At 41.8% G+C, this 24,309-nt stretch overlaps 1 protein-coding gene and 1 pseudogene across 2 annotated transcripts in view; one reads left to right on the forward strand and one right to left on the reverse strand.

Annotated features, from left to right (window-relative positions):
• The window catches only part of LRRC31 (leucine rich repeat containing 31), a 28,398-nt gene extending 18,401 nt beyond the window's left edge, over nucleotides 1–9,997 (reverse strand). For both annotated transcript variants that reach the window (XM_044255106.1, XM_044255105.1), the window contains exons 1-2: nucleotides 9,808–9,997; nucleotides 1,035–1,178 (exon numbers count right to left, since the gene is read on the reverse strand). In XM_044255106.1, coding sequence (XP_044111041.1) covers nucleotides 1,035–1,178; nucleotides 9,808–9,997 — 334 coding nt within the window. The remainder of the gene's footprint in view (nucleotides 1–1,034; nucleotides 1,179–9,807) is intronic.
• Nucleotides 9,998–23,163: 13,166 nt separating this feature from the next.
• Nucleotides 23,164–23,781, forward strand: LOC122910099 (annotated as a pseudogene).
• Nucleotides 23,782–24,309: the final 528 nt, after the last annotated feature.

Below are 24,309 nucleotides of genomic sequence, written 5' to 3' on the forward strand. Positions count from 1 at the left end.
AGGCAAAGAATCTTCGAGTATTTGCTTTTAAATACCTATCTTGAAGGTTCAGGGCAGCAGTCAGAAGTAGCAAGCTGAGCTCTTACAGTTTTAGGCACAGCAGCGTCCAATATTCTGAGGCCAAGCTTAGGAGTGAAATTTGTTTTTGCTTTTTTTATACTAGCCTTCAATTTCAACTTGTTTACCCAAATCCTAACTTTATTCAGCAGAGAAGTCTACTGAACACAGGAAGAAGGAAAAAAAAATTAAAAACAAGATTGCTGGGGCCCGCACTCCGAGACTCCAGGTCAGTGGTCTGGGTTGAAGTCAAGTGAACACAAACTCTGCGAGTGATTCTGACACACGGGCGTCTGGAAACACAGACATGGGTAGGTTCTTGCTGAAGACAATGTCCAAAATGTAATGGCATGGATTTCCGTTAAAATGGTCAAGGACCCCTCACTCCCGATCCAGTTCTTTTGATACCTCTGTGCTGGGAGACTCAACTAGTTTGAGGGAAGGCTGGGCTTCAGGTCTCTGAGAAAAAGGGAAAAGAAAGGTGGTCATAGTTGTGTGCGGAGGGGCACCTTCGCAACCATCACGGAATCGCCATCACGGAAGTGTGGCAGCTGCTGCTCACGCCGCTGAGCGTGTAGGTTGTGAGCAGTGACTGCTGGCGGCTCCTCTCTTGCCCCACTGATAACTACGCACCCAGCAGGGCTCGGGCGTCACGGACGGGCAGCACGAGTTTATATCTCGTGCCGTGGGCGAGACGAATGTTTTTCAGGGAGTAAGGAGCCAGCAGTAGGGGAGGTGAAATGCTAGGGAGAACTGACAAAGGAACCTTCCTCCTACACTTGGCTCAAATCTTTGAAGCTTGAGAAAGGATCAATTAACTTGTTAAAAAAAAAAAAATAGTGGTGCAGCTGCTATTCCCGAGTTGTCTGGGGCCACCCTGAGACCCGGGGTTGCCAGGTGAGTAATGAGCGTGTTTTGCCCGCCAGTGGCAACCCGAGGGCTCCCGTGGCCCTCCGTGCGCGCCGGCAGCTACAGACCCGCTTCCCTCAAGTCGGCCGCCGTCAGCCTGCAGTTGTTCAGATCTAGACACTTGTCCACGGCTGTTCTGCCCAGCTTCTGCAGGAACTGCTCCTTTTCCTCCATGCTGGGTCCGCATTCCATTTCTGAAGTGAGAGGCCGAGCTACATGGTGAGAATAAAGAAGAACGTGCCCTGAGTGAGACCGTGGTAAAGAGGCACAGTGATGGCAATAAGACAAGTCAACAAGACTAACAACAGTCCTGAGCAAACCTCCGCCCAGAAGGGAAGCGCTAAGCAGAGACAGAACTTCACCACTGTCCTGCCTCCAGGTGCTGGACACTGATCACTGCAGTGACCCTCTTCCGGCAAGGAAACTGAGGACTCAGGCGCTTTTCCTTCATGGCCTGACAGGAGCTTGTCAGCATGTAGACACGGTTGTCTTCCTGGACGAAATAGTGAACTTCTTAGCACAGCCTTTAAGGGACACGCAGCCTGGTGCACGCCAGGTGGGGAATACAGGTATTTGACCAAACCAGTGAGGAAAGGGAAGCATTGCAGTCACCTGCCCTCACCCGCCTGGAGCTTCATTGGCTACAGGAGCCAATGAAACGTGGCTCCTAGACCATTCAGTTGGCAGATCCAGAGGGCGGAGTGGCTGGGAGAGCTTTTCTCCACCCCTGCCAGAGAATACACCCAGAAAGCCTCATTTGTCCTTCTTGTTGTGAGAGACGACTTATGTGGCCCCCTTATCAAGTTCGAACATTAAGCTAAGAAAAGCTTTAGTTTCATTGAACACCTATTATGTCCCAGTATGTGTCAGCATTTAAGACACATATAAAACACATCATACTTTTGTAAGGAAAAACAAATATGCAGGTACTGACAGTGACTTTAAGGAGGTTTTGTAGATGAAAATGTAAATTTTAAAACATAAAAAGAGTATACTGGAATCCATAATGAAAGTGTAAGTTCCAAATATGCAGTGATACTCTTCTAACCTTTACGAAGTACAAAACCACATAGCTAAAGAGAAATGTATTGGTACCAGTGAAAATTAATAGTAAGATTTCAGTAGGAATCAGCCTAGACTTAAATATTAGGAGAGGAACACAAACTCTACTTCTCCTCTGCAGTGTGTTTGCTGGCTGGCTATGATTTTTTATTAACACATAATATATTATTTGTGAATCACCAGTCTTACACAATTTACAGCACTCACCAGTCTTATACAATTTACAGCACTCACCAGCATTCACTGACTGTTTTTTTTTTTAAAGGCAACTTGAATTTTATTTTTATTTATTTATTTTTATTGACATATAAGGTATTATCTGCTTCAGGGGTACAGGTTTGTGTACAGGCTTACACAATTCACAGCACTCACCTTAGTACATACCCTCCCCAACATCCATCATCCAGCCACTCTATCCCCCCTCCACCCTCCAGCAACCCTATATATGTTTTGTGAGATTAAGAGTTTCTTATGGTTTGTCTCCCTCCCAATCCCATCTTGTTTCATTTTTTCCATCCTTATCCCCCAAGACCCCTCGCCCTGCGTCTCAAATTCCTCATATCAGGGAGATCATATGATAATTGTCTTTCTCTGACTTATTTTGCTTAGCCTGATACCCTCTAGTTCCATCCACATCATTGCAAATGGCAAGATTTCATTTCTTTTGATGGCTGCATAGTATTCCATTGTGTATATATACCACATCATCTTTATCCATTCGTCTGTTGATGGTCATCTATGTTCTTTCCATAGTTTGGCTATTGTGGACATTGCTATTATAAACATTTGGGTGCAGGTGCCCCTTCAGATCACTACATTTGTATCTTTAGGGTAAATACCCAGTAGTGCGATTCCTGGGTCATAGGGCAGCTCTAATTTCAACTTTTTGAGGAACCTCCATGCTGTTTTCCAGAGTGGTTGCACCAGCTTGTATTCCCACCAACAGTGTAGGAAGGTTCCCCTTTCTCTGCATCCTCCCCAACATCTGTCATTTCCTGACTTACTAATTTTAGCCATTTTGGCTGCTGTGAGGTGGTATCTCACTGTGGTTCTGATTTGTATTTCCCTGATGCTGAGTGACGTTGAGCACTTTTTCATGTGTCTGTTGGCCATTTGGATATCTTCCTTACAGAAATGTCTGTTCATGTCTCCTGCCCTTTTCTTGATTGGATTATTTGTTCTTTGGGTGTTGAGTTTGATAAGTTGTTTTATAGATTTTGGATACTAACCTTTTATCTGTTATGTCATTTGTAAATATCTTCTCCCATTCTGTCAGCTGTCTTTTGGTTTTGTTGACTGTTTCTTTTGCTGTGCAAAAGCTTTTGATCTTGATGAAGTCCCAATAGTTCATTTTTGCCCTTGCTTCCCTTGCCTTTGACGATGTTTCTCAGAAGAAGTTGCTACGGCGGAGGTCGAAGAAGTCACCGTCTGTGTTCTCCAAGGATTTTGATGGATTCCTTTCTCACATTGAGGTCTTTCATCTATTTTGACTCTATTTTGTGTGTGGTATAAGGAAATGGTCCAGTTTCATTCTTCTGCATGTGGCTATCCAATTTTCCCAACACCATTTGCTGAAGAGACTGTCTTTCTTCCACTGGACATTCTTTCCTGCTTTGTCGAAGATTAGTTGGCCATAGAGTTGAAGATCCATTTCTGGGCTCTCTATTCTGTTCCACTGGTCTATGTGTCAGTTTTTGTGCAAGTACCATACTGTCTTGATTATTACAGCTTTGTAATAGAGCTTGAAGTCTGGAATCATGATGCTGCCAACTTTGGTTTTCTTACATTCCTCTGGCTATTTGGGGTCTTTTCTGGTTCCATACAATTTTTAGGATTATTTGTTCCATTTCTTTGAAAAAAATTGGTGGTATTTTGATAGGGATTATGTTAAATGTGTAGACTGCTTTAGGTAGCATAGACATTTTCTCAATATTTTTCTTCTAATCCATGAGCATGGAATGATTTTCCATTTCTTTGTGTCTCTCTCAATTTCTTTCATGAGTACTTTATAGTTTCTGAGTACAGATTCTTTGCCTCTTTGGTTAAGTTTATTTCTAGGTGTCTTGTGGTTTAGGGTGCAACTGTAAATGTGATCGACTTCTTAATTTCTCTTTCTTCTGTCTTGCTGTTGGTGCATAGAAATGCAACTGATTTCTGTGCATTGATTTTATATCCTGACACTTTACTGAATTCCTATATGAGTTCTAGCAGTTTTGGAGTGGAGTTTTGGGTTTTCCACATAAAGTTTCATATCATCTACAAAGAGTGAGAATTTGACTTCTTTGCCAACTTGGATGCTTTTTACTTCTTTTTGTTGTCTGATTGCTGAGGCTAGGACTTCTAATACTATGATAGAAAACCAGAACAGGGGGCGCCTGGGTGGCTCAGTGGGTTAAAGCCTCTGCCTTCAGCTCAGGTCATGATCCCAGCATCCTAGGATGGAGCCCCACATAGGGCTCTCTGCTTAGCAGGGAGCCTGCTTCCTCCTCTCTCTCTGCCTGCCTCTCTGCCTACTTCTGATCTCTGTCTGTCAAATAAATAAATAAAATCTTTAAAAAAAGAAAAAAGAAAAAGAAAACCTGAACAGACCCATAACAAGGAAGCAGATTGAAGCAGTCATCAAAGATCTCCCAACAAACAAGAGTCCAGGGCCAGACGGCTTCCCAAGGGAATTCTACCAAATGTTTAAAGAAGAATTAATACTTATTCCCCTGAAACGGTTCCAAAACAATAGAAATGGAAGGAAAACTTCCAAACTCATTTTATGAGGCCAGCTTTACCTTGATCCCAAACCCACACAAAGGCCTCATCAAAAAGGAGAGTTATAAACCAATATCCTTGATGAACGCAGATGCAAAAATTCTCACCAAAATAACTAGCCAATAGGATCAGGCAGTATATTAAAAGGATTATTCACCACGACCAAGTGGGATTATTCCTGGGTGCAAGGTTGGTTCAACATTCGCAAATCAATCAATGTGATACAATACATTAAGAAAGAATAAGAACCATGTGATACTTTCAATAGATGCTGAAAAAGCATTTGACAAAGTACAGCATCCTTACTTGATCAAAACTCTTCACAGTATAGGGATAGAGGGCACATACCTCAATATCATCAAAGCCATCTATGAAAAACCCACAGCAAATATCATTTTCAATGGGGATAAACTGAGAACTTTTCCGCTAAGGTCAGGAACACGGCAGGGATGTCCACTATCACCACTGACTGGCTGTTTTTAAGAGAACACCTATACTGCGTTCATCTTTGCAGGATGGTTGGTGTTACCACATTCTGCCAGTAGGAGACAGCACCATCCACCATTTTGCGTCTTCACTCTGGCCTTTCACTTGCATCGTGCATTGATTGAATAGATCGCATTTTATTTTGGGTAGGATTGCCAGATTTAGATAAAACAGAAACAGCCTTTCCAATAAAATTTAAACTTCAAGTAAACAAGGAATCATTGCTCAGTAAAGGTATGTCCCAAATATTGCATGTATTCTATCTGGCAATCCTAATTTGGGGTGGAGCAGAAGAGAGTGGTGGGTGGGGGACTAACTTTTTTTTTTTTTTTTAAAGATTTTATTTATTTGACAGACAGAGATCACAAGTAGGCAGGGAGGCAGGCAGAGAGAGGGGAGGAAGCAGGCTCCCTGCAGAGCAGAGAGCCCGATGCGGGGCTCGATCCCAGGACGCTGGGATCATGACCCCAGCTGAAGGCAGAGGCTTTAACCCACTGAGCTACCCAGGCACCCCGGGGGACTGACATTTATGTGCCAATGGGTACAGGATGTTTTGTGTAAACTTCATGCAAGGAGTCACAATCACACTATTTCATAGGTTTGGAACATGAGACACAGAGAGCCTGTCAATTAGTAAGTAGCAAGTCAGAATTTGAACCCAGAACAGTCTGCTCCAAAGCGCATTGTATGTATGTTTGTGTTAGAGTTTCTATGTTAAAAAAAAAAAACAACTGTGTGTGTGCTATCTGATGCTTTCTCCCTTCTGTTTTTGAGCTTTATATCTCCATAGGCTCAAACTACAACCGTGCTCAAGTTCCAGCTTCACCAAAGCTTCTGTTTTCTCAAGCTACTGTTTGGTCCATCATTAGGAAATGATTACTGTCAAATGTTTGGAAAGGGTGGTTTGGGCTTGCTGGTCCCACGTCACCCCATTTGCCAATTAACCCTCTATGTTCTGGTGACCACAATCACCTATCCCAACAAATTGTTTCTCAAAGATCACCAGCAGGGGCACCTGGGTGGCTCAGTGGGTTAAAGCCTCTGCCTTCGGCTCAGGTCATGATCCCAGGGTCCTGGGATCGAGCCCGGCATAGGGCTCTCTGCTCGGCAGGGCGCCTGCTTCCTCCTCTCTCTCTGCCTGCTTCTCTGCCTACTTGTGATCTCTGTCTGTCAAATAAATTTAAGAAAAAAAAAAAAAAAGGTCACCAGCAGTGACCTACCAATTGACAGTTTCAGGAATCTCCTCATACCGCATCCTACTTGGGCACTCTGTAATCCTGGATATGACTGGCAAGTCTAAGATAGCATGAATGGAAGACCTGGTTCAAATCATGGGCCCCTCAGGTGAGCAAGTCACTGAACTTCTCTGAGCCTCGGTTTACTTGTCTGGAAAGAGAAACTATAATTCCTACCTGGTTCACTTCTCATTTACTGGGGTCTCCCAAGGGAGATGGGACTCTGCAGTGCCTGTTATGTGAGAGTTATTCTATTAATATTTGTTGAATGCACAGATAATTGAATGAATGAATGAATATTAGCTTTAAACTCCTTAATGACCAAAATAAGTCAACATGATAAATCTTATCAAACTCCCAAGTATAAATACAAGTACCAATTTGTGAGGTCCTTGGACAGGTCCTTGCAGACCACACATATCATTTTTTTAATGCATAAACCCATTTCCTTAAAGGATAGCAAATGTCGCAGCTCAAGACATAAAACAGTTGAGTCAGAACTGCTCCCCATTGGCTGAGGTAGGATGACTGACATGCCATGAAGAGGACAAAGTTGTCACATGTGAGCAGTTCTATGGAGTGATTCAGAGCCTTTTCCTGGCTGTTTTACGGCTGAACCAAGATTTTGCCTTCTCCACGTGATCCTGTGAGCTAAGCAGTATCTTCGCATTAAGTTCTTTCCGACCTACATCTGTAAGGGTTGGTTTCTTGCTTATGAACAACCAAGAATCCTAGTAGTTTCATAAAACATGATTACACATTTGTAACATGGGTGGCACTGTACAGGGAACCAAGATAACAAGTTCCTGTTTTTAAGGAGCTACCTGTCTAATGGAAGAGACAAACACGAAAGCCATGCCCACCACACAGAGGAGACATGCAATGGTGGAGGTGTGCGGAGGGTCCCTGGGAACACATGGTATGATAATAAGTACCTCAGGTCCCAGGACAGGTCCTGGCAAGCTTTCAAGAGGAAGGGATACATGAACTACACCTTAAGGGAGAGGGAGAGTCAGCCAGGTGGGTGGACATGAGGGAGAGATAAGTGGAGGAGGGGTGCAGAAGGAGCATGGTGACATAAAGAAAGGTCTTTATAAGCCCAGGGAACCCCTTTGAAAGAATATGTATGGCCAGTTCAGGAAACTGCAAGTGAATCTCAATGTCAGGAGTAGAGGATGAACATGAGGTTGGGGGAAGGCAGAGGACATGAAGAGAGGTCCATCTGATCATAAACACCCTGAAGACCGTGCTTGGGAGTGTAGACTCTCTCCAAGGCAAGAGAGACTTGGGGAAAGATTTGAAGCAGGGGAAAGACATCATGTCTGTGATTTAGAGAGAGCAAGCCGTGGCAGAGTGGAGGACAAGCTGGTCAGGGAGCTGGACCAGAAATAGGGAAACTAGTGAGGAAGCTGTCCCAGCTGTCTGGGCAAAAAAACAGTGAAAGCCAGAACACCAATAGAGAGGAGGAACCAGTTCTCAGAGCCATTTGAGGGCAGAATTGACATGACTCCAGGAGCCACTGAATTTTGGGAGAAGTGGAAATGGAGAAGCCATGCAAGGTTGAGTGGCCAGTGTTGCACAGCCAGGATAACCAATGCCTGGCCTTGCACGGTCAATTTCATCATGGTTGTGGCATTCATGACCCAGGTTCCCGAAGCTTTGTTTCCTATTTCAGAAGAAGTATCAACAATCTTGTGATACAGGTTGTCCTTTTTTTTTTTTTTTAAGTAGACTTTAACTTCCTATTTCCAAAATATATTTAAATATACTTAATTGACTTTCACATAAAATGATATTATTTTTGGTATTTGATGCAAATAACTGGACAGAATTAAAGGTAGGTATAAATGAAACAAATTGGCCATGGGTTGATCACTGATGGGGGGAAGTGATCATGGGGACTCCTTCGAGACTTGTTTTAGACTATTCTCTCTACTGCTGTGTATGTTTACATAAGAAGTTTAAGATGTTTAAAAAATACACTTAATCTAATAATATGCCAATGGTATTGCATATGACATATAGCTTTAGGGAGAGATTTGGCACTATTTATTTTCATAACCCTTGAATCTATAATCTCTGTTCCAAGAATTTATATTTTTAAAAAAGGCTGAAGGGCGCCTGGGTGGCTCAGTGGGTTAAGCCTCTGCCTTCGGCTCAGGTCATGGTCTCAGGGTCCTGGGATCAAGCCCCGCATAGGCTCTCTGCTCAGTGGGGAGCCTGCTTCCTCCTCTCTCTCTGCCTGCTTCTCTGCCTACTTGTGATCTCTCTCTCTCTGTCAAATAAAATCTTAAAAAAGAAAAAAAAGGCTGAAATACAATGAAGCCAGGTACAAGCAAGAGGGAAAGACAAAAACAGTCACTGAAGGACAAAAAAGGAGCTTAAGTAGTTATGGCATATGCATGGAATAGCTGTTAAAGGTGGCATATGAACATCATTTTATGCATGTCTGCCATGCTAGGCTTAAGCAATATAATCGTATGTTGCAGAAGTAATATCACAGATCCCTGTAAGCTCAAGAGGGATTTGTAAGCTATTATAAGTGTAAAAGATGCCTGCTCTGGCCCCCAGGCACCTCCATGACTGTCCTCCTGCTCTTGTCCTCTCTCCTCACTCCTCTTGCTTCAGCACCCCTGACCTTGGGCTCACTCTCAAGCATGCCAGGCCCAGTCCCACCTTGGGCCTTTGCATTTACAGTTCCCTTTGTCTGGGAACCTACTGCCATTGACGTACACGTGACTGGCTTTATTCCTCCATTCTCCTTGGCTTACTTTATCCAGACCTCTGCTCAAATGCCACCAAATCAGAGACTTTCCCCACAATCCCATCTAAAGTAGGACCCCATCCATCCTCTGTCTCCTTAGCCTGCCGTATTTTTCTTCCGGTCACTTATCATGCTGAAATTGTGTGCATTGGGTTCTTTGTGTACACAAGGTCCTGTTTCTCTGTGGCCGCATTTGTAACACAACAGTAACTGTCATACAAAAGGTAGTGACTCCAGGTTTGTTGACTGCCTGACTGGCCATAAATGCATGCATATGAACAAAAGACTAAAAGAATCTTGAAGAAAGAATCATTTGTGTTAGAATGAAAGGAAACAAGGTATTTTCTCTATACCTTCCAGTAGTGTTACTTTTGATCATTTAAAAGTCAAATTAGCAAAATATTTAAAGCATTTAAGTCACACAGTAAACTCTTCGAATAGAGACTCAGATTAGTTTTAGTTTAACCCATACAGTCTCTTTAGGAGAAAGCATTATTCTAAAAATTAAAGAAGTAAGAGCAGTCAGAAGTTTACCAGTATCTAAGGTGGCTGTTTTCTGTGTCTCGTTGCAGGGTTGGAAATCAGTTGTTTCAAGGTCATTGCTCTCTTTTCTGCTTTCAGGTTTGGAGGACATGAATTTTGAGCCCCTGAGGAATCTGTTGAGAAATGAGGTCCGGGGTTTAGTTTCTCCATTTGAGGAATTCTTCTTCTGTGTTTGACTCATGGTCAAGTTGAAGGGGGCCTGTCTCAGTAAGACATCTTCCTGTTGTTTTCTGTTTCTAGGATTACTGAGAAGAAAAAGACTCTGTCAAGTCTGTGTGAAATCAGAATTTCCCTGCATGAGTTTTTATTTCCCCCTTTCCTTTGTTTTTACTACTGGTAATGTTTAAGGTAAAAATAAGAATGACGTAACCCAGGATCCGGGAACCAACAGATGGTGGCAGATACAAATCTAAAACAAACTTGGTTTTTAACTTTGCCCTATTTTATTATGTGAGATAACGGGTCATTAAAAACCACTTGGGCAAATGCATCAGATGTGTCAATACATTTGAAATTTCAGCTGTCAATTACAGTTACCTTCAAGGGACGACAGTAAAAGAGGATTTAGCATACCTCTCAACTGTCTGACCCTTCGCAGAATTGTTGCCCAGGAAGAGTTTGCCTTCAGTGAGCCCAGGCTCCTCTCTCCACATACTGCTGCTTTTTCTCCGGGCATCTTCCCTTTTTCCACTCCAGCCCCCCTCCGTTCCCCCATGGAAAACACATTGGCAGTAAAACTTTCACTCACTCCATAAACAGAGCCTACTCTGGGTCAGATGCGGCTCTAGATGGGAGAGTCGATGAGGAGCAAGACATAGCTCCTGTCTTTGATGGAGGCTTAACCTGTAAGTCGGAGAACACACTGGGGTAAGGGCTGCCAGGGAGGAGGGACCAAGGAAGTCAGGGAAGACTTTGATGGACTGCGCCTGCCTCCTAGAACAGACTTGGAGCCCGGGTTTTTAGCCTGGGGAGTTAGCTAAAAAGAGGAGAGAGGGAAGAGTGGTCCAGGCAGAAAAAACAAGCTCAAAAGTCTCCAAAAATAAAGGCTGGGAAAAGCCTAGGGTTGGCTCCAGCAGTGAATTCTGATCTTCCTGGAGCAAAAGATGTGGAGATGGAGGTAAGGAGTGGGTCTGGTGTGATTTGAGGCTAAAGAGTCATAAGGGTCAATCTATTGCCCCTCCTGGGATTTGCCTACATTTTAAAAGAGGGTTAAATACTTAAACTGCCAATGGCATTTTAGATTTTGGGGGGCATTTAAAAAATTTAAATTCAATTAATTACCATATAGTATATTATTAATTTTGTAGTTAGAGGTCAGTGATTCATCAGTCTCATACAACACTCGGTGCTCATTACATCCTGTGCCCTCCTTAATGTCCAATATCCAGTTACCCCATCCCTAGCCCACTCCTAGAATTTTAGATTTCATTAATAAAATTTAGATCCTGTCCTTGGTACAGGACCTAATTTTTTTTTTTAATATTTTATTATTTATTTGACAGAGAGAGAGAGAGAGAGACAGCAAGAGAGGGAATATAAGCAGGGGGAGTGAGAGAGAGAGAAGCAGGCTTCCTGTTAAGTAGGGAGCCCAATGTGGGGCTCCATATAGGGCTCCATGCAGGGCTCGATCCCAGGACCCTGGGACCATGACCCAAGCCAAAGGCAGATGCTTAACGACTGAGCCACCCCGGCACTCCCCTAATAGGTATTTTTGAAATTACAATGTTCATGGCTTCTTCCTATAAAATAGGTCTTTCTGTAATAGTATGTTCTAGAAGGACTCAAGAACATTTTGCACAGGGGCTCCGAAAAATGACCTTGGAGAGCCCCCCTCCATGCTAGGGAAACTCAATATTCTATACACCTGGAGCACTAAAATTTTAGAAGTCATAATTGGGCATCTTTTTCTTTTTGCATTTTCTTTTCAAATGAGAGCAGGGAGCAGCCCAGGTTTACCCAGGAACACAGCAATGGAACCAAACAGTAGCCGCCCGCTGCAGGCCCACAGCTGACCTAGCCTCAGTGGGTTGAGTGGGAAAGAAAAAAGACCTCTGGCAATGAACCCAGCCACAACCAGCAGCCCTGGCCGTCCCATCCTGATTCCACCTCAGGGGTCCTTGTCCTTTGGTTGGTCCTCTGGCCTCCCCCTCCAAGATTTACCTCCATGGTCATTGTCATGCAATTGCAGCTTTTGGTGGACACAGAGCCCTTCTCTAGAGTGTCATCCCACTAAATGGTTTCACTTTTTCTCCCACTAAATAAGCTGACTTCAGTTCCCAAGTCTTAAGAAAACACTACTGGATGGTGTTCCAGGATGTGGTAATTTACCCAAGTGAAACCCCACCCAGCTTGGGAGGCCCCTCCAGGTCCTCTGAGGAGGAGCACACTTGTGAGCAGAATGGGAAGGGCGGTGTTGGGGGGTGGGGGAGGCAAGATACAACCCAGGATGCAGGATTCAGGACTCGGGGGACAGAAGAGGAAACAGAAGTTGGAGGGGATGGGGGAGGGGAAGGCAGAAATAAGAGAAAGGCAAGGGTAAGAAACAACAGACAGGAAGCCAGGGAGGTAGAAAAGGACCAAGTATAAGGAAGGCAGACATGTGAGTGCCAAGCAGAAAGCATTTGCACATTACTTAACTAACATACAGTGGGTAAGAAGTAGGTTACCATGCTCACTCTAAAAACATCTTTTTGCTTTTTCTTTTTTTCCAGGATGTGTTCCGGAAATTCCTCTCTATATACAAACTTGAACAAGTACTCCAGCTTCCCGTACCAACTCAGGCTTACACAACCTTCCATTTTCCCTTGTCCCTGCACTGGATTTTACAGTGTGAAGGCAAAGCCTAGAAGCGGAATTGGGAAATTTGCAGATCACAACGTAACAACCAGACTACAGCCGCAGATAACTCGGCTTTGTCTCTTCTTCTATGATCAGACACATTCATTTAAGAGGCCTTTAGGAAAACTAAGGGCTGGCACTCCAATTTGACTTAGCAACATTAATTGAGCAGTTATTATTTGGATGTTTACTATATTATCACTAGATAAGGTTATTTGCATTGAAATTCCAAGGATAATATTCAGTTGGCATGTTGTTTTCTTGCATCTAAGCTGTATTTATTTATTTATTTGTTTGTTTGTTTATTTATTTATGTTTATTTAAAGTGAGAAATGCCTTTTCTTCCTTTTCCATCCTCAGGTTTGGGCTTAACATTACTTAACATTTCTGATCCAGTGTTTCAGAGTGAATCATATTTTCACTGATGCTTGTTAAAGGGAAATGCATCATTCTTTCTCGACAAAAGGTGCTTCACTAAGAGGGAAGTCCTGACACAGGCAACAACATGAATAAACCTTAAAGACATTATACTAAGTGAAATAAACCAGTCGCAAAAAGACAAAGGCAGTGTGATTCCACTTATGGGGTGGGGGTGGGGGGAATCTAGTCAAATTCATAGAGACAGAAAATAGAATGGTGGTTACCACGGGCAGAGCGGAGGGGAAGATGAAAAGTTGTTTAATGGGTACAGAGTTTCATAAGATGACAGTTTTATAAGATGACAAAGTTATGGAGATGGGTAGCACAACAATATGAATATATTTAAAACTACTGAACTGTACCTTTAAAAATGGTTAAGATGAGGGGCACTTGGCTGATTCAGTTGGTAGAGCATGCAACTCTTGATCTTGGGGTTGTGGGTTCAAACCCCTCATTGGATATAGAGATTGCTTTAAAATAAAATCTTTAAAAAATGGTTAATACAATAAACTTTACGTAATATGGGGGTTTTAGCACAACTAAGAATTTTATATATATGATACAGAGAACTAGAACACTAAATGTAAGGAAGTCTTAGACATACCATAATTTCAGCTTTTATTTTCCTTATGTATGTACAAGTGTGATATGATATGATTTTTTAATATCCATGCCTAAATATATTTTCTGAGTATAAAGTAAAAATCCTAGGTAAATTGTTACAAAAGTATTATGGTGGCATGCAGGGTCTTGAGTTATATATCTGGTGGTCTTAGTTGAGCCTTACTCAGAACTCTTCTCCAGAAAACACATTATTGTAAATATATTTCTAGCATTATTGTTAGTACTACTGTTCTCAGTTTAAGCAGAAAAGGAATTTATTAAAAGTATGGCAGAGATAAATAGTATTTGCCTGCACTCCTTTTGAACCCCACTTAAATAATAATTAAGGGATTTTTTTTTCTAAATCACTTCATAAATCTCTAAGGACGAAGACAACTGGCTAGATGTCAACAAAATTTTGGAATCTAGAGAGCGTAAGGAAGAATTTAACTGATTTTATAGTTAAGTGCATGTAAGCGTTGAGGAACAAATTTTTTTAAAATTTCAGTATACCAAAAGACTCAGTAAATGAACCAATAATTGTACCAGGTAACTCTGAAGGAAGAGGTGAGTATGGGTGGACTGAGGACAAAGTGATTAGTTAAAAATTTGTAAGAAGTTTTTTGTTTTTTTTTTTTAAGAGTTTATTTTTAAGTAATCTCTACACCCAACCTGGGGCTCAACCCCATAAACCCGGGATCAAGAATTGCATGCTCTGCTGACCGAGCAGTCTGGTGTCCCCACCTAAACAATTAAATTTTATTTCTGCCTGGGTGGCTCAGTCCATTAAGCATCTGCCTTTAGCTCAGGTCATGATCCCAGGGTCCTGGGATTGAGTCCCACATCGGGGTCTCTGCTCACCAGGGAATCTGCTTCTCCTTCTGCACGTACCCCTTCCCCCCCCACCCCCACTCATGCTCGCACGCTTTCTCACCTTCTCTCCCACTCTCAAGAATAAATAAATAAATTTTATTTCTCACACCAGGGCAGACAGAGATGACCTCTTCCCCACCCTGGCAGAAGATAGAAAGTTTATTTTCAGGACAGTTTGAATCATTGAAGATCTGGACTCAGACACTGGTCATGTTTTGAGTATCTTTTTGGATAGGGAAGTTGAGTAAGGTCTGTATATGGAACCATGAGACCTCCCCCAACTTCCCCTTCAGTTCTTCTTAGAACACACTGGCAACCAAGCTTGAACCTCCCCTTCCCCACCCCATCGCAGCATATGGGAGGACACCAATCTAGGGAAACCAATACTGACTGTGCAGTGTCCTTCAACTACATAAATTTGCCTATACCAAGCAATTACAGAGATGTTCACTGACTGAGAAGTCCTCCATATATACACAGAGCTCCAAAAAAATACCCAATTCTATATATGCTTCAAGGGCCAAAGATCTCAAGATAGTGGAGGGAAGACTGACATGAAAATGAGATGCAGAAACAATAAGAAAAAGGGAATTTAGAGAGAATAAGGACAATGTAGGGAGAATAAAAGATTTTTTAAAACTCACTATTGTACTTAGAGAGTGAAGTGTTGATGGAGGGTCCATAAACCAAGAACCAGATGTAAGAAAGGGAAAATCCAGAGAACAGAAGACCTTCTAGAAATTAAGAATGTGATACTTTCTGTGCAAGAATAAAGTGGTATCATTTTGAATCTACCTAATCCTCCAGCAATAGCCACCACCACCACAAATGCATAAGAGTGATCTACTATGAAACTAATAAGGTATCCTGTGAATTCCCAAGTACAAGGAGAGGGCTGATTAACTGACAGAAGCAAGACCCACATGATATCAGCAAGTGGCAGGAGATAGTAGAAAGCAGGCAAAGATAGGATCTTCTGGTGGCACTGAGTGCCCATAAACTCATTATCAAAACTGCCAAAGGTATTTATCCCAAAATCTAAATGTCCACACTCAGCATTGAAAGCTAATTGAACTTTTGGGGGAGTGGTGCTGAACTGGAAAGGGGTTCCTAGGGGTGAAGGCAAAAGAAAAGTTAGACTATATGGGGCTGTTTGGCCCTACTAAGCCTCAGCACTAACCAATGGAATCTCTTTTGCAGAATAAAGTCCCTCTCAGAGAAGAGTCTGCTGGGGTGGAATCTAAATGAAGCAGCACAGAGACATTGTGGGCAAAGGCAAGAGAAGATCCAGGTAAAGTGGGGAAGGAGGCAGAAAATCTAGTTTCAGAAAGCACAAGGCAATATTGTTTAACTCTGTTTTTTGTTTTTTTTTTTTTTGTAAAGATTTTATTTATTTATTTATTTATTTGACAGAGAGAGAGAGAGAGAGAGAGCAGCAGAGGGAGAGGGGGAAGCAGACTCTCTCTACCAGGCAGGGAGCTCGATGTGGGACTCGATCCCAGGACCCCAGGATCATGGCCTGAACTGAAGGCAAAAGCTTCACTGCCTAAGCCACCCAAGCATCCATGTCTAACTCTAAAATAACAATAGACTAGTCACAGAGCTAGGGAAGCAGTCCTGGCCCACTCTCTCTCCTAAGGTACACCGTGTGGGCCCCTTCATGGGGCTGGCTTGATGTGTTCTCACAAAATGGCAGCTGGCTTGCCAGAGCACATGACTCGTGAATGAGAGCAAGGAGAAAGCTGTGAGGCCTGTGGTGACCCAGTCGCTCATCATGCACTCTAACATATTCTATTCGTTAAAAGTGAGTCACTAAGTCCAGCCCTCACACAAGGTAAGGGAAACTAGGTTCTACCCCTTAAAGGGAGGAATACAAAAGAATTTGCAGACATTTAAAATGTCCTACAAAAAAAAATTAGAAAGTGGGAGATATAAATAGATGATAGGCAAAGACAAACCAACATCCGTTTGGGATTCCCTGAAGAAGAAACTCAAAGCAAACACTAATACCTTTAGTTCGTGAAACTACTTCTTTTTTTTTTAAGATTTCATTTATTTATTTGAGAGAGAGAAAGAAAGAGTACAAACAGGGGGAGCAGTGGAAAGGGAGGTGGGAAGCAGGCTCCCTGCTGAACGTTTAAGAATAAGGAAATGCTGTTGCTGTTGTCCTGGGATTGAGTCCCATATCAGGGAAGGGGAGGGTTAGGGTGGCTGGGTTATGGATGTTGGGGAGGGTTTGTCCTATGGTGAGTGCTGTGAATTGTGTAAGACTGATAATTCACAGACCTGTATCCCTGAAGCAAATAATAAAAAAATAAAAAAATAAAGGATATCTTAGTTGCTTCCAGTAAATAAATAAATTAATTAAATAAAGTTAAAAAAAAAAAAAAAGCTAACTGAACCACAAACATACAAACAAACGCCCAAACCATTTTAGGTCTTTGATTTATTGAAGTTAATTTTTGTAATGATGTGAGATTAGGGTCCAATCTCATTCTTTTGCATGTGGGTACTATTGTTCCAGAACTATTTGTTGAAAGAAGCTCTCTTTCCCATTGAATAGTGTCAGCACCTTGTTGAAAATTATTTGACCATAAATAAGTGGGTTTATATCTGGACTCTCAATTCTGTTCCATTCATCTATGTATCTATTATAATGCTGGACCACACTGGCTTGATTATTGCTACTTTGTAGCAAGTTTTGAAGCGGGAGTCCTCCAACTTTGTTCTTTTTTGGCTCTTTAGGGTTCCATGTGAGTTTTAGGATCAGCTTATCAATTTCTACAAAGAAGCCAACTGGGATTCTGATGGTGATTACGTTAATCTGTAGGTCAATTTGGGGAATACTACCATCTTAACATATTAGGTCTTCTGCTCCTTGGAAATGGAGTATCTTTCCATTTATTTAGAGGTTCTTTAGTTGTTTCAAACAATGTATTATAATTTTTAAAGCATAGGTCTTACACTTCTTTTGTTAGATTTATTCCCAAGTGTTTTATTCTTCTGGCACTATTATAAATGGAATTGTTCTCTTAATTCCATTTTTGGATTGTTCATTGATAAGTGTATAGAAATTCAATTGATTTTTTATATTGATTGTACAACTTTGACAAACTTGTTTAATACTCCTAATAGTTTCTAATTATTGCTGCAGTTTATTTTTTTTAGTGTTTAGTTAACAGATAGTGTAATACTAGTTTCAGGAGTGGGATTTCATGAATCATCAGTTACCTATAACACCCAGTGTTCATCACAAGTGCCCTCCTCAATACATATCACCCATTTAGCCTATCCCTCACCCACCTCCCCTCCAACAACCCTAGTGTGTTCTGTATAGTTCAGAATCACTGCAGTTTAAAATTTGCTTTCTGTTGTACTTATTACTAATTCATGCACAGATTCTGGTAGAGCTTCAAAACTCCCTCCAATATGGCCAGATAAATCAGAAATCACTCTTGCCCCAGTTTTGTTTTGTTTTGTTTGTTTTGTTTTTACTGAAATATCCCTGGTTTTGACCACTAATGGCCTGGGTGACCCTAACCCTAGTACCTGTCATTCTGGGATTTCCTTTTGTAAATATCTTGGGACTTTTTCCTTTTTGGATCCTATGTTTTTCTTTATCTTGGCTAATTGCCTCATTTGGTGTGCAGTACATAATCCATTGGCCTCCTGAGAAAGTATACATGAGAGGGAAATTTTTTTGAGACTCAATTTGTTCAAAATCTCTATCTCTTACCTTCTGTAAGGCAGGTTACTTGGGAATGTAAAATTCTACATTGGAAATAACTTCCCATAGAATTTTGAAGACACTATTCTATAGTCTTTTAGCCTTTTTTAAAAGGTTTTATTTATTTGTCAGAGAGAGAGAGAGACAGAGAGCACAAGCAGGGGGAGTGGCAGACAGAGGGAGAAGCAGGCTCCCCACTGAGCAAGGAGCCCAGGGTAGGACTCCGTCCCAAGACCCTGGGATCATGACCTGAGCCAAAGGGAGACTTTTTTTTTTTTTTTCAGTGTTCCAAGATTCATTGTTTATGCACCACACCCAGTGCTCCATGCAATACCTGCCCTCCTTAATACCCAGCACCAGGCTCACCCAACCCCCCACCCCACGCCCCTCCAAAACCGGCAGTTTGTTTCTCAGTGTTCACAGTTTCTCATGGTTTGTCTTCCCCTCCGATTTCCACCAACTCACTTCTCCTCTCCTTCTCCCAATGTCCTCCATGGTATTCCTTATGCTCCACAAGTAAGTGAGACCATATGATAGTTGACTCTCTCTGCTTGACTTATTTCGCCAGCATAATCTCCTCCAGACCCATCCAATTGATACAAAAGTTGGATATTCATCCTTTCTGATGGAGGCATAATATTCCATTATATATATGGACCATATCTTCAAAGGTAGACATTTAACTGACTGAGCCACCCAGGCATCCCTACAGTCTTCTAGCTTTTAAAGTTAATGCTGAAAGTCCAATGTCAGTTTGAGTCCTATCTTCTTTATGCATCTGTTTTTCCTCTATAGCAGCTTTTAGCATCCTTTATTAGTCATTGTTTAGAAATGTCAGGAACGAGTGCTTTGATACAGGTGTTTTCTTCTTCATTCTTTTGATGACTACTTGGGAGGCTATTTCATTGTAGAAACTCACACTTTCCAGTTCCGGGAAGTTTTCTTATGTAATTTCTTTGCTTTTTTTTCTCTGTCTTTCTGGAGAGAATAGACTATTATTGATCATTTTACTTGCAGCTATTTCTTTTAGTTTTTTCCATAATACAGAAATGATAGTCTGTTATACTATAGTGGTATTACTTTTTCATAGGTTTCATAATTTAATATTCATAATGTCAGAGCACACAACCATTAAATACTTGGTCTTCCTTAAATATATCAATTATTCTTAGAGCCACACGTAAGTATATATTCAGTGATCAACATCAGTTAGGCCTTATGCTGATGTCATTTTCATTATTTTTGTTGTCCAAAGATAAATCTTTAGATTAGATAAATCTTTAGATTGCTAACTCTGCAGCAACCCTCAGTTTGTTTCCTGAGATTAAGAGTATCTTATGGTTTGTCTCCCTCCCAATATCATCTTGTTTCATTTGTCCCCTGCTACCTGCCATGACACCTGCCCTGCCTCTCAAATTCCTCATATCATTGAGATCACATGATAATTGTCTTTCTCTGATTGACTTATTTCACTTAGCATAATACCCTTTAGTTCCATCCATGTCTTTGCAAATGGCAAGACTTCGGGGTTTTCCACAGCTTCATAGTACCCCATTGTGTATATATGCCACATCTTTATCCATTCATCTGATGGGCATCTAGATTCTTTCCATAGTTTGGCTATTGTGGACATTGCTATTATAAACATTTGGGTGCACGTGCCCCTTCAGATCACAACATTTGTATCTTTAGGGTAAATACCCAGTAGTGCGATTCCTGGGTCATAGGGTAGTTCTACTTTCAACATTTTGAGGAACCTCCATACTGTTTTCCAGAGTGGCTGCACCAGCTTGCATTCCCACCAACAGTGTAGGAAGGTTCCCCTTTCTCTGCATCCTCCCCAACATCTGTCATTTCCTGACTTACTAATTTTAGCCATTTTGGCTGCTGTGAAGTGGTATCTCACTGTGGTTCTGTTTTGTATTTCCCTGATGCTGAGTGACGTTGAACACTTTTTCATGTGTCTGTTGGCCATTTGGATGTCTTCCTTGTAGAAATGTCTGTTCATGTCTCCTGCCCTTTTCTTGATTGGATTATTTGTTCTTTGGGTGTTGAGTTTGATAAGTTCTTTACAGATTTTGGATACTAGCCTTTTATCTGATATGTCATTTGTAAATATCTTCTCCCATTCTGTCAGCTATCTTTTGGTGTTGTTGACTGTTTCCTTTGCTGTGCAAAAGCTTTTGATCTTGATGAAGTCCCAATAGTTCATTTTTGTCCTTGCTTCCCTTGCCTTTGGCAATGTTTCTAAGAAGAAGTTGCTGTGGCTGAGGTTGAAGAGGTCATTGCCTATGTTCTCCTCAAGGATTTTTTTTGATGGATTCCTTTCTCACATTGAGGTCTTTCATCCATTTTGAGTCTATTTTTGTGTGTGGTATAATTAAATGGTCCATAAAACTTTATTTTATTTAAATCCAATTAATTAACATACAGTGTATTATTAGTTTCATAAGTAGACTTCAGTGATTCACCAGTTATATATAATACCCAGTGCTCATTATATCATGTGACCTCCTTAATGCCCTATTTACCCCATCTCCCCAACCACCTCCCCTCCAGCAACCCTGTTTGTTTCCTATGATTAAAAGTTTTTTTATGGTTTGTCTCCCTCCCTGATTTCATCTTTTTTTTTTCCCTCCCTTCCCCTATGTGCCTCTGTTTTGTTTCTCAAATTCCACATGAGTGAGATCATATGATAATTGTCTTTCTCTGATTGACTTGTTTCACTTAGCATAATGCCCTCTAGTTCCATCCACGTCAAAGACCTAAAATGTAAGAGGTGGGGCACATGGTTGGCTCAGTTGGTAGAGCATGGACTCTTGATCTCGGGTTTTAAAATTTGAGACCCATGTTGGGGGTAGAGATTACATAAGGATAAAATCTTTAGGGGCACCTGGGTGGCTCAGTGGGTTAGGCCTCTGCCTTCAGCTCAGGTTGTGATCTCAAGGTCCTGGGATTGAGCCCCGCATCTGGCTCTCTGCTCTTCGGGGAGCCTGCTTCCCCCTCTCTCTCTGCCTGCCTCTCTGCCTACTTGTGATCTCTCTGTCAAATAAATAAATAAAATATTTTTTAAAAAAGAATAAAATCTTTAAAAAATGTAAGAGACAAAACTATAAAATTCTTAAAAGGTAACATAGGAGTAAATCTTTGTGACTTTTGACTTGCCAGTTCTTGATATGATACCAAAACCCCGAGTAACAAAAGCAACAAAGAGAAGAAATAGATCAATTGGCGTTTATCAAAATTTAAAACTTTTGAGCCTTGAGGGATATTATCAGGAAAATGAAAAAACTCACAGAATGGGAGAAAATATTTATAAATCATTTATGTGATAAAAAAAAACTTGCATCTAGGGGGCGCCTGGGTGGCTCAGTGTGTTAAGCCTCTGCCTACGGCTCAGGTCATGATCTCAGGGTCCTGGGATCAAGCCCTGAATCCGGCTCTCTGCTCAGCAGGGAGCCTGCTTCCCCACTCTTTCTGCCTGCCTCATTCTGCCTAGTTATGATCTCTCTCTCTGTGTCAAATAAATAATTTAAAAAATCCTTATATCTAGAACATGTAAAGAACTTTTACAAGTCAATACTAAAAAGACTAACCCAACTCATAACTTAAAATGGGCAAATGATGAATATACGTTTTTCCAAAGAAAACAGACAGATGGCCAATAAGCTCATGAAAAGACACTCAACATCATTAGTCACCAAGGAAATGCAAATCTACACTAGGATGAGATACCACTTCATATCCAGTAGGATGGTTAGAATAAAAAGTCAGATAACAATGTGGAGAATTCAAAACACTGCATGTACTGCTGGCTGGAACAGAAAATGGCAAAACTGGCAAAATGGCACTTTGCTTTTTTTGTTTTTGTTTGGGTTTATTTTGTTTTGTTTTGTTTTTGAGGGGGTGCACAATCACTTTGGATAATAGTCTGGGGGTTCCCCTGTGCCCTGCACCAGGAAAACATTAAAACTCAGATAAAATCCCAAGCCTCGGAGGTCTATCTAGACAAATCCTGATCGTGAAATCAGCTTAAGGTAAAGAAAGTCCAAAGATAATTAGAGAGCTGTAATTAGCTGTTTAGTTAGTCACAGAAAATAATACAGGTACATGGGGCGCCTGGGTGGCTCAGTGGGTTAAAGCCTCTCAGGTCATGATCTCAGGGTCCTGGGATCGAGCCCCACATGGGGCTCTCTGCTCAGCGGGGAGTCTGCTTCCTCCTCTCTCTCTGCCTGCCTCTCTGCCTCCTTGTGATCTCTGTCTGTCAAATAAATAAATAAATAAAATCTTTAAAAAAAAAGAAAATAATACAGGTCCAGTGAGGTTTGAAACATCTACTCCCCTCTGGTCCATAAGCTAGATGCTCAATGTAGCTCATTCCAGCTGCATTTCTTTCTTTCTTTCTTTCTTTCTTTCTTTCTTTCTTTCTTTCTTTCTTTCTTTCTTTCTTTCTTTCTTTCTTTTTAAAGGACCCTGAGATCACAACCTGACCCGAAGGCAGAGGCCTAACCCACTGAGCCACCCAGGCGCCCCCCAGCTGCATTTCTTATGCTCCCTTTTAAACCTCCTCAAAGCAGTCTGGAGCGACTGCCTGACAGAGGAACTCAATGAGACAAACATTTGTATGATAAGCATGTGTATGTACGTTACACAGCCCTGAGTTCTGACAAAGCTCACCTTTGATGAACTTGTTCTTATATAGCTTCTATATTCCTAACATAGAGAACAGATAAACGGAAGGGAACATGCTTTGATGAAATGCAGAAGAAATGGAGAAAGACGGTGGTTTCACTCTTGGCAGAGAAAAGACCAAAGACAAGAAATGCAGCACTAGATACATACAGGGTTTTCAGCTTCCCCTAAGTGGCCTCAGGTTATCTCTGAAAATGGTTTGCCAGTCACTTGACCCAGAAAACCCTACAAAATCATGCAAATCAAGAGGTTCAAATCTTCGTGCTCACTTTAAGAACTCACATGAAACTGCCCAGACCATCAAGGGCATGCATATCTGAGAAGCCCCCAGGTATCTGAAAGATGTCACTTTGCAGAAGCCACGTGTGCCATTCCATTGCTACAGTGGTGGACCTGGCAGGTGTGTCTGGGCCAAACAGTGGGACTGGGCACAGGCTTGGGGGGCTCAAAAGCAGTGCTAGATTTTTACCATGTGTGCTTAAAAATGCATAGGGTAATGCTGAACTTAAGGATTTAGAGGCAGATTCTCTCGTCACTGAGAATCACTGAGCACATCCAAGTGCACAAAGCCCCAGAGATGCAGTGTAGAACTTATGGGGCTCCTGGTCAAACGAACCCAGCCATGAGCTCTCCCTACCATGCTGAGATGATGATCCTTAACTGAAAAATAGAAGGTTTTTCCCAAACCAGAAGAGGAGCTCATCCAGAAGAAAAAGATATCGCAGAAGAAACTAAAGAAACAAAAACTTGTGGCCTGGGAGTCGATTCTGCATAAAATAAATACAGAGAAGTACAGGGTTTGCAAAAGCTGAAGTGAGAGCTGGAAGGCTTTCGAAAATGCTGCTCTCATTTAAATCTGGCTCCTCTGAGACGTGGTGTGATGAGCACCACGACTGGCATGTTCAAAATCTCCTTCAACCCTCTTCCAGCAGCTTTTCCGTATTGCAGGGACTACAAGCCCTTTTTTTTTTCTTTTTCAAAAAAGGTTTATTTATCTATTCATTTTCTTTTAGAAAGAGAGAGAGATGTGCAAGCTGGAGGAGGGACTGAGGAAGGGAGAGAGTCTCGTGCCGACTCCAGGCTGAGTGTGGAGCCCCACTCTGGATCTCATGACGCGGAGATCGTGACCTGAGCCAAAACCAAGAGTCAGACACTTAACCAACGGAGTCACCCAGGTGCCCTGAGACTACAAATTTAAGGACTTTTCCCAGCCTCCCTGAAAGCTAGGTTCTGGATGTGATCTAAGTCTGGCTGATCTCTCACGTTTGTGCAAGCCTTGAATCTGTAAGCAGGGTACTTGGGGACAGGGGCAGGTCACGTGACACCCAATTTCCTGATGT

This window comes from Neovison vison, chromosome 6, assembly GCF_020171115.1.
Source record: "Neovison vison isolate M4711 chromosome 6, ASM_NN_V1, whole genome shotgun sequence".
Lineage (NCBI taxonomy): Eukaryota > Metazoa > Chordata > Mammalia > Carnivora > Mustelidae > Neogale > Neogale vison.